Raw genomic sequence first — 13,683 nt, 5'->3', positions numbered from 1 at the left:
GTGGGTTTACATTTATTTTTAGCAGATAGTATTGCTTGGCAAGTATAGATGCTACATGCATTCCTGGTGTAAATCCATTCATTCTTGGGAATGAAATAACATAATGATAATGTAGGGATGAAATTAGGATAAGTTTCCTTCAAAAAGAAGAGATGCCCAGTATTTATAACACTAAAAAAAGAGAGAGATTTGGATCATTCTGATTTTATATTCATAACAGCTTTTTTATTTTGAAAGTTAAAAATAACAAGGTAATTTGATACTGTAAGCAACAAGCTTTATTCCTTGCAACAAAGCCCAAGGAAAGAATTTTCCCTCTCGCTAAAATTTCTAGGAACAAATGATACTCCACAGTACATTGAAAACGGATCTTCTCAAAATGCTTGGTGCATAAGTGTCTACTCTGTAGTAAGAGGCAAAACTCTTCTCTCACTAAGACAAGAAGTAGTAATGTTCTAAGTGGGTCCCTACAGACCCAACTTGGAAAAGCTGAAGAGATAGCATAATTTGAGTAGCAATATATGTATAGGTACTGAAGAAGATATAAGGATTTTTTAAGGTGACACAGTGGTAAATCTTGGGTAGCGTTTTTACCAAATAGCAAGTGGATGTTCAATTCTCCTACTCAAGTAGTTATCAGGATAGTAGGCTGAATACTAACAAAAAGTGTTTTTTCATCTGCAATCTATTTCTCTATAGTAGGAAAGGAAAATATGCAGTTATCTAGATGTTGCCAAATTACAGCTGCCCAAGAGACCCATCTAAAACAAGGCCAATGTGAGAGATACAACATACCAACATATGTGACTCATTCCTCTCTACAGAGATGTTTTTTGAATTATCATTCTGAGTGTTCTTTTTTTTTTGGCTTGCAAGAATCTAGGTTGTAGATAAGCAATGGTAAGCAGGTGCAAAAGCAGCCCTGAGATTGGGCCATTCTAAACTGATCATATTTTCCTTCCTCCACTATAACATGAACTTTAGCTTATAACAAGGTTAAAATGAAAAAAAAAGTATCTCTGGAAAAAGAATAACATATTTCAACATGTATTTAACTTCAGAGAGTGAAATTAAGCTAAGTTACCAAGAATTGAAGAGGTAAACTGCTAAAAGGTATAGATAGAATGAAGAAAGGACAACATGCCATTCTATAGTAAACAACAAAAGCATTTTAGATTTCCAAATAACACATTGAAGATCAAAATGCTCCACCAAAGCTAGTCCACAAAAATTAAGGCAAAGCAGGATCTTGAAAGTCTTACTGCCTATTTGTTATGCCAAGACTTTCATCAATCAGCCACTATAATAGTTCTGCCTCTGCAAACACACTAGGAATACATTGGACAAATAGTGTGCTAATTAAAAACAGTTCTCTAGAATTATTTAGAATTCTCTAAATAATTTGCAGATCTCAAGAGATAACACAGAATTTTTAGAACTGCAGGAGGAAGAATGGACACTTTTTATAAGGGAAGGAACCAGAGAAACATCAGCAGGCCTAGGATTTTGCAAACGCATCCCTGTAATCTTTTTTTAAAAACAAAAACATATCAGAAAAGCACAAAGTTCTAGCTATCTTATTTTAAAAGCTTGCTTAGTTCTTGTTGTAGCTTCTTAGCAGCACTGTTCTCTGATTCAATTTTCAAGAGGCTGTTGATATCTGCTTTGCTGGATTTATAATCCTAGAGAAACAGAAAGAATTACAATTCTGAGAAAAATACCTTTAATATATATTTAAGGGATTAAAATACTTTATTTTGTTGCAGCCATACTGTTCTAAGTGTAGACAATACCTGCCCATGAATGTACTGTCCATAGAGTTTATAAACTTTGTTTATAAGCAAAGAAATAATTGTTTGGAGTTGTCTTTTTAACATACAGGCAGAAAAAAAATCACAAAAACACCTAGAAAAATATGATAAGCAGCTCCAATAGTTCCAAATTTGCAAGATGGGTCTTTAAATGAAATGCAGTTAAAATGATCTACATTGTAAGGAATATTATCTCCTGAAAATCTTAAGAAAACCCAATGGATATATTTTCTTACTGACTAATATAAATCTAAGTGTCCTATGTTGACTGCACATTTACCTAAAACTAAAAAAAATATTATTTACCTTAAGCTCTTTATATGCTTGTGCTCGTCTGTAAAATGCTTTGACATTCTTAGGATCTATTTTAAGAGCTTCTGAGCAATCCACAATTGCTTCTTTGTACTGCTTCAGATTCAGGTAACAAAGAGCCCTGAAATATAGAAAATAACCTATAAATATCTTCAAAAACATTTGGTTACAATCTAGGATTCAAGGTATTGATTCATCTCTTGATGACTAATGGTGCAAAATGTTCCATTTGTATTTTCAAATGTTTGGCTTTAATTATACTCCTATACAATGCACCTGTTAAAAGGCTTTACATATCTTGCAACATTATCTACAATTTCTGAAAAGCTTGTCCTCCAAATCTGTTTCCATATCCCTGAAATTATAATGGATGTAATTATTTGGCATTATTTGTCACCACCAGTACAGTATTTATTTGTATATTCACTACCATTACATATTTACTGTTGCTATGCACTTATTAACTGAGGATACTGCAGTTATATATACCCTGACCAGTTGCTCTAGATTTGTTATTAAAATTGCTACAATGTATCTCTTTCTGTTCATGCGTATAGGTGACAAGAATGCTATATTCCAGCAAATCCAATTTTTATAGCTAAGAGTTCTCCAGATTTTTTTTTTACAAATATACTGCAGCCCCTCCATGTAGCATTTATTCACAGCAACTCTGAACTTTCAATCTACTTTTCAGCATCATCTCTAAAATATTACTAAGATGTTTGGAAATATAATAGAAATGGAAAACTGAAATATTTGATCCTGTTTTCATTGTTGTTATCATAATCATAAACCAGCATTTTTCATAATTGTAAATTTTAAGAAGTGTAGAGTTTTGGAAGCCCTTATCCACACACATTAAAGTTGCCAAACTTGAAAGTCAATATCCAACATCAGCCACAACACGATGAAGTCTTTTTTATTGGTGCTATGTAATCCACCATGTTGATCCAGTGCCGGTTGATAGGCAGAAGTTCTTCAACTTCTAGGATTGAATCACTTTGTCAACTTCCATGCCCAAAGGAGGACAAGAAACTGGATTACCCTATTTCTATTCTCACACCTTAACTTTTTACCATGCTGGCTCTCAGAACAGCACTATATAATCCCTTATTATAATATACTTTTTTATTTTGTTTGCTATGCTACATAATTCTATGTAATCCTTTTCTTGCGTTAACTTAGAAACAAAGCTATTTTACTAATGTATGTTTTACTTGGATAGATGGCATATAAACTAAATAAACATCACCAGCAATTTTCCCACATTCCTACACAGGATAAAAATGAAAATGCATTCTACCAAAAGGATTCTTACCACTGCATTACACCCTTTGCGAACTGTTATCTATTGGACTATTACTACTGTCCGCAGCTTTTCTAATTCAACATTCTTACATAATGCAAATGGGAGGTTGATCTTTTTCAGTTCAAGGGCCCAGTTTAACTTAGGGATCTAAACTGACTTCAGAAGAGAATGGGGCAAATGTTTTTCCTATATATGAAAGACAGATAAATTATGCCATGTAAGTAGAGCAGGAAAATGCTGTTCTGAAATAAAGAACTACAGAAGGAAGAAAGGACACGTGCAGGTTGTTTTCCATGAACAAAGTAATTACTAAGATGTTCTTCCTTTAGTATAATTTTAAGCTGACAATCAAATCATCTCCAGTCCCTGACACTACCACATTTTTGGAGTATAAGACGCCCCTTTTTCTCTCAAAAAAGAGGCTGAAAAGCTGGGAGTGTCTTATACACTCTATACAGCATTTTTTGCCTCCCCAAACCCCGCCTCTTTCACCAAAATGGCCGTGCATAGCCTTTAGGCGGCTTCCAGAGTGCGCCTGCGGGCTGGGGAGGGCAGAAATGAGTGAAAAACGGGCCGCTTTTTGCTTAATGTTGCCCTCCCCCCCAGCACCCAGGAGCACTCTATAAGCCTCCTAAAGGCTATGCTTGCCCTTTCTTTGACAAAAATGGGCCATTTTTGGGAGGTCTGAGGAGATCAAAAAAAATTTTCATTTGCTTCTTCAAATCGTGATACATCTTATACTCCGATGCGTCTTATACTCTGAAAAATACGGTATATAGTGCTTTGGTTCATACGTATATCAGGCAAAGCTGTAACATCTATCAATCAGTCAACTTTACAATGGCTTCAAAACAACAAACATATCCATTATAGTGCTTCAAGTTATAGTAGCAAAGTAAGAGATGGAGATTATTTAAGCATTATATTATAAAATACAATAAAGTACACTGATGAGATGCATTTCCATCTTCCTGTGGGTTTTTTTTTTTTTTTTGTTCCATGTGATGGAGCTGAAAAATGTTGCTATTTGCCGTTTGATTTCGGTCCTTATTTAAAAGTAAACACTTATACGAAAAACAATCCAGAACATCTGGAAATGTTTGCATTAAGGGGACAGACTATCACAACATTGTAGACATCCACATGGAAGAGGCAGTCATCGGTTTATGATAACAATTTGGACCAGAACTGCCATAGCTAAGTGATACAATGATAAAGCACGATGACAGGTGATTGCGCTGCTTAGCAACAGCAGTTTTGGTTGCTGCTGTTAAGCAATGTTACGTGATTACAACGTCCGACTCCCTTTCATGTTGATTTTGCTTGTGGGAAGTCAGGGAATGTTGCTGGCTGCAAAATCCAGCACTGCAATCAATGGCTGAGGGCTTACTGTAATTCCCTCTTGTTCAGTGCTGCCATAATGATAAAAAAAAAAAATGGATGTAAGCTAAGGACTACCTGTACAGAAAACATCGGCAGTTCCAAACTCAGTTCCTGCAACTCACCGGAAGAATTTTCTTCCATGCTGAACTCTTCAGGACAGAGCTCAGAACCCAAAGATCTGAGCTCCAATCCGGCAGTCTGCTTCCACACATGGAGGGGTGCTGAACTCAGCGGGCAGCTCTTTGTTTCTATGCATAATAATGTGCGAGAACGCTAAATGACCACAACCAGGAGGGCTGAGATTGTGGTTATTCTGGAAGGCAGTCATATGGGTGTCTCACTTAATGACCTCTTCACTCAACAATCGAGATATTGGTCCCAAATGTAGTGGTAACCTGAGGACTACCTGTATATTTGTTATATAAGGAAATCATTTTCTCTGTCCTTGGGGTATAAGGTTTGGAGATGCTGTTCCAAATTCTCATGTTCCACATCATAGTGACATAACTGAATTATGTTTTGCTATTTCTAATAAATGATCTAAAGTAATGTGGAAGTTCAATGGAGTTTACTGAGGCCATAATTCTTCTTTTCAGTTCAGACTCGAATTTATTACATCACTGGATGTGTAAATCTCAAAGACCAGTACGAGTACCAATACCAGTATCACCATTTAAACAGCAATCATCCTTGTATAACTCCAAAAATTGCAGCAAACTATGTAAGAGTTACATAGAGTGCTGCTCATACTGGTGCTGGCTAATACATATATACATACATACATACATACATACATACATACATACATACATACACACACACACACACACACACATATTATCCTCAATATATACATATATTGAGGATAATTCCTTTCTATGACCTATTTAAAGTTGAACAAAATGTTAATTTGTAAAATAATACTTATGAATAATTATATTGCATACAATTAATCAAATTACGGTTTAACATGTAATGTCAACTCTGCCAGTGACATCATCTGATTACTTAACAGTCAACCTATTGAAGTTACTTTTCATTTGATTACATAAGCATTACCTGTTAGTGTAAGTTGTGCATTCCATCTTGTGGAGTTTTATGCTCTCTGTATATTTTTCAATAGCTTTCTTATAGTTGTGCTTTTTCACAAATTCATTTCCTTCTAGTTTCAGCATATTTGCTCGTTCACTTAAGGCAGCGTTAGGCACTAGAATTCATATTCAAGAAAAAAACAGTAAACTCACTCTAAAATGAAAAGATTTCACTGCATATTTATTATTATGCAATATATAATATATTATAAGAAAAAATATCAGGAATGAAAATCCAGTCCTGAATGCTTGGGACTTTGAATGACAGTACTTAAGATTTCAGGAATTAACCATGGTGCTATAAAATATGATACTTCAAATATCAACAAGCCCAATGTTTTTCCAGTTACTTGAAATTAATTAATTATCTGAAGTAGAAGCTGCTTGTACTGCATGGAATAGTAGATTTTGCACTCTTCCTTCTAAAATCAATTCATATAGAATGCCTCTTTATTTATTCTGTTAAAAAAACATATTTCCTACTATTTAGCAGAACAGGAACACAAATAACCACATGCTTATTTATTGATGTGATATGTGCAGATAGCAATTTTTGTACATGTTTTTATCAGTTATTTTCTACCCAAAAAGATGCTCTCTTTCTCCACTCACAGCATTCCAAAATGCATTTGTGGTTACACTTGGAAACACGATACAACAAAAATGAAAGTGACTGTTTGACAATATATTTTAGAAAAGTATATACGCATGAGCTAAAGATGCTTTAGTCACTTACCACTTAGTAGATAAGAAGGCTACTGACCTTGGTTTGTTGCAGGAACAGAATTACTTGCTTTGGCTCTTGGAGTATCTTCCTGGCTTCCAGTAGGTGGCTCCCACCTTCTCTGAGCAGAAACAGGAACAGTTGGGATGGGGGGTAACTTCTGGCGCCATTGAAGACCATCTTTTTCCAATAAAGCCTTTGTCATTCTAAATGAAGAAAACTATACATAAGCTTATTATAATGTGTGTTACCTGCCTCAATATCTTTTTTTTAATGTTATTTGGTAAACAAATGTATGTCTCTTGTCAGAAAATAAACAAAGAAAGATTTTGGTTGATAAGTTTAGAAACATTCATTGGTCATATAATGTAATAGCCATTTAATGGCAGTCACTTAAAACAAACTGATTAACAATTATGGAATAATAGTTATGGCCATTTCTAGAATGTTTAATTCAATACAGTATTCCCAAGAAAAAAGCTGGTTTACTTTATACTATGCCTATCCTCCACATCTGACGGCCTCCCTGTTGACAAGAACCTTAATACTGACAGGATTCTAGCTCATGTGTGCTAGGGGGAAAATTGGTGAAGGGAGAGTAATGTGTGCCATCTTGACTTCCTGGAGGACAGAATATAAACCAAATAATTATACAAATAAATGTTCCAAAACATTACAGAACATTTTACACATTTCTATACATAGCATGTACTTCTTACCTAAGTGAGGCTAGAGAAATCTATAATATAACCATGCAGTTTCATGCTAAATATTTTGAATGTCATATCCCATGACTCCCAGCCACTGTGGGCTAGAGTCACAGACTGTAGGAGTACAGTCCCATTCGTATCAACGGCATCAGATTGGCAAATCATTCAATCACTTTTGTATACTCATTAGATACAAAGAAAGGGATTACCTATTGACTCCATCATGTGCAGCCTGTACAGTGCAATCAATCTGTAATACAGTTTTGTAGTCCACATAAGCTAAATTGTATCGCTCAAGGGCTTCATAGGCTGCTGCCCGCCTCAACAAAGGTTTAATTCCAAAAGGGACCAGATCCAGAGCGCTAATCAGCAGAGGAGAAAACAATTCATGGGAGCAGAAAAGTTAATATTCATATTTAATTTCCGGAAATATTATATACATAGAAGTACCATCAATACAAATAATATTTAAATTCACCTAATTTAATATTTGAAATTTGGCTGAATTATCCAAACAGCTTTAAGCATTTGATTGAAGAGTATAAAATATTTCTATAGAGCTTATCTCTCACAAATGTTTCCAAAGTATATGAGAAAATAAAAATATGTATGATATATAAATATTGTGCTTGCGATATAAGAAGACCTACTCTGTTACAAATCTCCCCACCTCAGAAATATCTGTTTATCATCTTTACTAATGTTGAATAATATTTATTTAATAATATTAACTTTATTTTTCTTCTTCTGAACCACCTATCAAATAATTGGAATGCCAAATCTGTTCAACTGAATCAGCTGCACAGACAGGTGAATCATTTGTCTAGATAATCACCAGGGATGATTTTCAACTTGATGGTACCTAAATAACAAATATGACATTCCAATTTTTAAAATATTTACATTTCCCAGACCTAAGAGGTGTAGTGCTAACTCCAAGTCAGCAGTTAAGATGGCTGCTGCTATCTTAAGGACGCATTGCAAGCCACTTTTTAAATCTCTCCTACTTTTCCTACTGTTTGTCACTTAATGGGAGAGAATTTTTCAATGTCTTGAACAAGCAGCATTAGTTACTTTCTTTATTTCGCAATCCCAACTAGACTATGAAAAACTTCAACTGCTAAATAGCCAAGAAGTAAAAAAACAGGGCTGTATGCATTCATTCTTCTTTTGAGAGCAGCTACTTACGCAGAACAATCCTTAATGCAAAGACTACAGTTTCCATCTTTCAAATAACAAGCAGCACGGTTGGAATAGAGAACACTTTTTTCTTCTGTATTCACATCCCCTATGTATAAAGACAAGTATTAAAATATAACAAACATACCCTAAGTATAGAACAGCATTTGTTTATGAAAAGGAACAGTTGACTTCTCTTTTTGAGATACCTTTTGCTGTCTACATAAAACTTCCGAGTCCACTAATTTCTACTTAGCCTTAAGTCACAACTGGGGAAAAATCAAGCGAAATGTGTGGCTTATAAGTAATAAAATTTTCTCTATCACATTATACAGGTGAAATTCAAAAAATTAGACTATCGTGCAAAAGTTCATTTATTTCAGTAATGCAACTTAAAAGGTGAAAATAATATATGATATAGACTCATTACATGCAAAGCAAGATAGTTCAAGCCCTGACTTGTCATAATTGTGATGATTATGGTTTACAGCTCATGAAAACTCCAAATCTCAGAAAATTAGAATATCATGAAAAGGTGCAATATTCTAGGCTCAAAGTGTCCTACTCTAATCAGCTAATTAAGCCCTAACACCTGCAAAGGGTTCCTGAGCCTTTAAATGGTCTCTCAGTCTGGTTCAATAGGAATCACAATCATGGGAAAGACTGCTGACCTGACAGTTGTGCAGAAAACCATCATTGACACCCTCCATAAGGATGGAAAGCCTCAAAAGGTAATTGCAAAAGAAGTTGGATGTTCCCAAAGTGCTGTATCAAAGCACATTAATAGAAAGTTATGTGGAAGGGAAAAGTGTGGAAGAAAAAGGTACACAAGCAGCAGGGATGACCGCAGCCTGGAGAGGATTGTCAGGAAAAGGCCATTTAAAAGTGTTGGGGACTTTCACAAGAAGTGGACTGAGGCTGGAGTCAGTGCATCAAGAGCCACCACACCAATTTCGACACACTCAACAGTAGGCAACAGTAAAAAATATTGGGTTTCTGTCTGGATGGACTCTTGTGACGAGCCTAATGACAGAGAGTGGAAGTGTGACCTTCCTCCCATACTTGGGCATACCAGGGGTTGTGACTTTAAGTATATATATATATATATATATATATATATATATATATATATGTATATGTATATGTATATGTATATGTATATGTATATGTATATGTATATGTATATGTATATGTATATGTATATGTATATGTAGATGTAGATGTAGATGTAGATGTATATGATGTATATGTATATGATGTATATGTATATGTATATGCATATGCATATGTATATGATGTATATGTATATACATACATACATACATACACATACATAAATGTGAGTGTGTGTGTCTGTGTACGTATGTATGTATATATATGTATGTATGTATGTATGTATGTATGTATGTATATATAATTTTTGTAAGGATCATTTAAATGTAGTTTACATGCATTTAGATATACCAGCATCTCGAATCGTATTACTAAACTCTATGGATCAATGGTTTCACTTGATATGAAATTCAACACTACTCAGTCTTATATACTGCCTTTCAAAGCACTATTGAATATTCCAATCAACATGGCTAAATAATCAATATGGTCTGTAAATTTCCTTATAATTGAATACAAATATCAAAAAATATAAATATACACATTCAAAAATGAAGTTCTCTTACGTTACCTTTGCTGTTTTATATACACTGGGTCCCTAAATAATGCTTGTACAGTATACAATTTAAAATAGAATTTATTCAAGGAAAGAGGCAGAGGTAGCAACTTTTTACCTTATTTTTAATAGGTAGCATGTAAACCTTTGTATCCATTATTCATACATGATTATTAATAAAGAAAATATCATATATCTAAGCAAATTATGGAAATACTTTAATTAATTTTATATGATATTTTCAAACAACTATGTTACAACTATTTATTATTTAAAATTCTTTCTCAGAATATACATTAATAGCATTTTATAAGACATAAAGACATGCTCCTTAAAAATGGTCTTTATGTTACAAAAGGCCTTTTAAGTCTTCTCTAATTTCTTTCATTTATCTGCTGCATATCTTAGGGCTTTCACTATGTTCTATCATTCCAGAATGTTGCTTTCTATTTAGAAGGTCACTCACTCACTATCTCTTGTGTTTAGGAAAGGCCATGGGCTATAACTGCGTAAGTGAAAGGGTGATAAGGCTGATGCTACAAGGTAATTAGATAAGTTTCTGTTCCTCACCTTAGAGTCCATAAGGAACACAGGGGACAGAAATAATCAGAAAATACTTAAAAATGAATTGCTCCTATTAAAGCTCTGAGGCTCGGGGCAGTAGAAAGGAAAAGAAACAGAAAGTGCTTCACTAGAGCTATCCAACTTCTGACTCTACACATAACTTTCATTTCTGCTAGTGGCCAAAAATCTCTCATTGTGACTGAAGCAGATAGCTTTGCTGACATAATAAGTCTAAAGCTTATTATGAAAGGGGCCTCAGAGGCTCCCAGTAACTTAAGACCAGGAAATTATGAAGACCTAAAGTTCTTCTTGCATGTCCACCACAATCTGCCACATTTGGTCTATGTACTCCACGGGCTGCAATTCCAAGAATATGTAGCAAGAGAAAGAATGCTGTTCCATTTTAATCCAGAGGACCATAAAGTACCTCTTATCTACCCAAGAAGCTGGTAAAAAAAAAGAAAAGCCCAGAACAGCTCAAAGCCAGCTAATGGGATGGAGTTTTTATATTCTGCCATCAGGTACTGTTTAAAATATTCTGGCTGTCTGCATTTGTGATTGTTGGTTTTGTTTGTGCATTTACACAAACATCCTTGTTGGTTTGTTTTGTGCATTTACACTTCAGAATCCTCAAGCTTGGTTCTAGTTCTATAATCTAAAATATTAGTCACTAACATGATTTTTTTTTTAAAAAAACAAATGTCTGGGCAGGACTTAAGCCCAAAGAGAATGTGCATTGATATCAATTGGAATTCATCTAGGAACTTGTTTTGAAATATAGCATTACTCTCATAAGCCCAGGCCAAACTCAATTCTGAATTGTGTGTCTTTCTAAGCTTCTGCTTGTCTCTTAACAGTGTGTGGCCCATACATTTTACTACCCAATTGCTGTTTCAACAGATTCAAATCTCACCTCTGCCAGGGAATCTCTCCTCCTCAGTTTCACCCACCTATGAAATGGGTGAAGTCATTACCCAGGAGATATTGAGAGAATCCGTAAAGGCCTTTCGTGATTTTGCAAATTAAATGTGGAATGTAAACGTAAATAATGCCCCCCCCTCCACACACACCCCCTCCTCCCCAACCTCCTCCACCGGCTGTGGCTTTGAAGCCCAGCCGGACGCTCCCACCCCATCTTACAACTCATTTACAACACGAAAGAAGTAAATGGAGTCAAGACTTGGGGAACAAGCCGGTATCGACCCGATGGCTGAAGGTTAAAAAAATCAAAACACCCTTTCAATGCCCATCGAAGGGATTCTAAGAGAGGCAATGAGGCGACTGCCTCAGAGTCCTAACCCGAGGTCTCTCGTCCCGGACTTCCCGCCCCGGACAACCGAGCGAGGCCTTGCAGGGGCTTCGCGCTTCTCGCCAGTACCTGCCGCTTCCAGCAATTCCAGAGCTCGGCCGTAGAGCGCAGCCGCCTGGCCGTATTGCCCATTGCGGAACTGTTCGTTGCCCGCTTGCTTAAGGTCGGCGATCCGCGACGCAGGAGCCATGAACTCGGGAGGTCTGAAAAAGCCGGCACCGGCTGGCGGCGTAGAAACCAGGAGACGCTTTACTTCCTTCGTGCTCGATTTAATTAGGGGCGGCGCAAGAGGCCTAAGCCCCGCCTCCTTCCTTTAGAAACGCCCATGCGCTGGAGGTCCAGCGCTGCAAGCCATGCATGGTTGGCTAGGAAGTCAGTTATGGGGGGAGGGGGGGGCAGAAATGATGCTACCTGCTTAGATTACGGGCCCTTTATTCACCGGGAGGTGGGCCCAATGGAGTATTTCGAGGTCGTTCTGTGAGAGGAAACCCCACTGCATTCATTCTGGAATAATTTCTCAGTAAATTTATAATCTCCAATAAAACTGCATAGAAATGAATTGAATAGGAAACTGAAGTTTCAGTAAGAAAGAGAAGGTTGATGTTAAACGTGTGTGTGTGTGTGTGTGTGTGTGTGAGAGAGAGAGAGAGAGAGAGAGAGAGAGAGAGAGAGAGACTTTCCAACTGCTAGTGGGGTTTCTATTGTATTAAAAGGTGGGGAGAGTCATACCAGTTTTTTTTTTCTAGCAAGGTTCAGTGACTTGTAGATTAGAAATGTCTGCAGTTTGGCGGTTTGAATCCCTAGCGCCACGTAATGGAGTGAGCTCCCGTTACTTGTACCAGCTTCTACCAACCTAGCAGCTCAAAAGCTTGTAAAAATGCAAGTAGAATAATAGGAACTACCTTTGGTGGGAAGGTAACAGTGTTACGTGCGCCTTTGGTGTTTAGTCACGCTGGCCACATGACCAGAGATGTCTTCGGACAGCACTGGCTCTTCAGCTTTGAAACGGAGATCAGCACGCCCCTAGAATCGGGAACGACTAGCACATATGTGCGAGGGGAACCTTTATCTTATAATAAAGTATCCATGGGATGGAAATTTAGAACAGTGCAAATTCTGGATCAAGACAGAATGCTTTTCTATTAGAAAGGAAGTGGATTCTGCACTGAAGTTTTAAGCCATGAGGGACCTTACAAAAGGGATTCATGAATTGCACCCAAATTTGTTACACTAATGAGATTTATAATGCAACAGAAAGGAGGATGATTAAATACATGACAATAATATGAGCTCTATTTAATTGCAATTAGATTTATATATAAGAATACCTATTTGTTTGTGCCATCCAGCCCAAAAGATGTCTGCAGACTACACACAGCCTCCAAGTGGCCCCCATAGCCTTTTCTAAACCTCAGAATTCCCCTTTTAATCTTTTTAAAAATTCAGAATCATAGCATTGAATGGGGCCTTGGGGATCTTTTAGACTAGGACTCCTCATGATATACCATTCTTAAAAGCAAATGAGCACCTTAATCTTAGCGGTTAAGGTACTTATTTTATTTTTTTGAAAAATTCCAGCAAAGCTGAAATTTTCCAGTTAATACATACTCAGTTTGGTCCTT

At 36.3% G+C, this 13,683-nt stretch overlaps 1 protein-coding gene across 1 annotated transcript; it reads right to left on the bottom strand.

The window, feature by feature from the left end:
* Nucleotides 1-203: 203 nt before the first annotated feature.
* TOMM34 (translocase of outer mitochondrial membrane 34) lies at nt 204-12,347 on the bottom strand. Its single transcript, XM_032218768.1, has 7 exons — nt 12,131-12,347; nt 8,529-8,628; nt 7,550-7,702; nt 6,670-6,836; nt 5,875-6,022; nt 2,118-2,244; nt 204-1,682 (listed from the first exon to the last, which is right to left on the bottom strand). The coding sequence occupies exons 1-7, from the start codon at nt 12,249-12,251 to the stop codon at nt 1,578-1,580; spliced, it is 921 nt and encodes a 306-aa protein (XP_032074659.1). The 5' UTR covers nt 12,252-12,347; the 3' UTR covers nt 204-1,577.
* Nucleotides 12,348-13,683: the final 1,336 nt, after the last annotated feature.

Source organism: Thamnophis elegans, chromosome 5, assembly GCF_009769535.1.
Source record: "Thamnophis elegans isolate rThaEle1 chromosome 5, rThaEle1.pri, whole genome shotgun sequence".
Lineage (NCBI taxonomy): Eukaryota > Metazoa > Chordata > Lepidosauria > Squamata > Colubridae > Thamnophis > Thamnophis elegans.
This window is presented reverse-complemented; position numbering and strand designations above follow the sequence as displayed.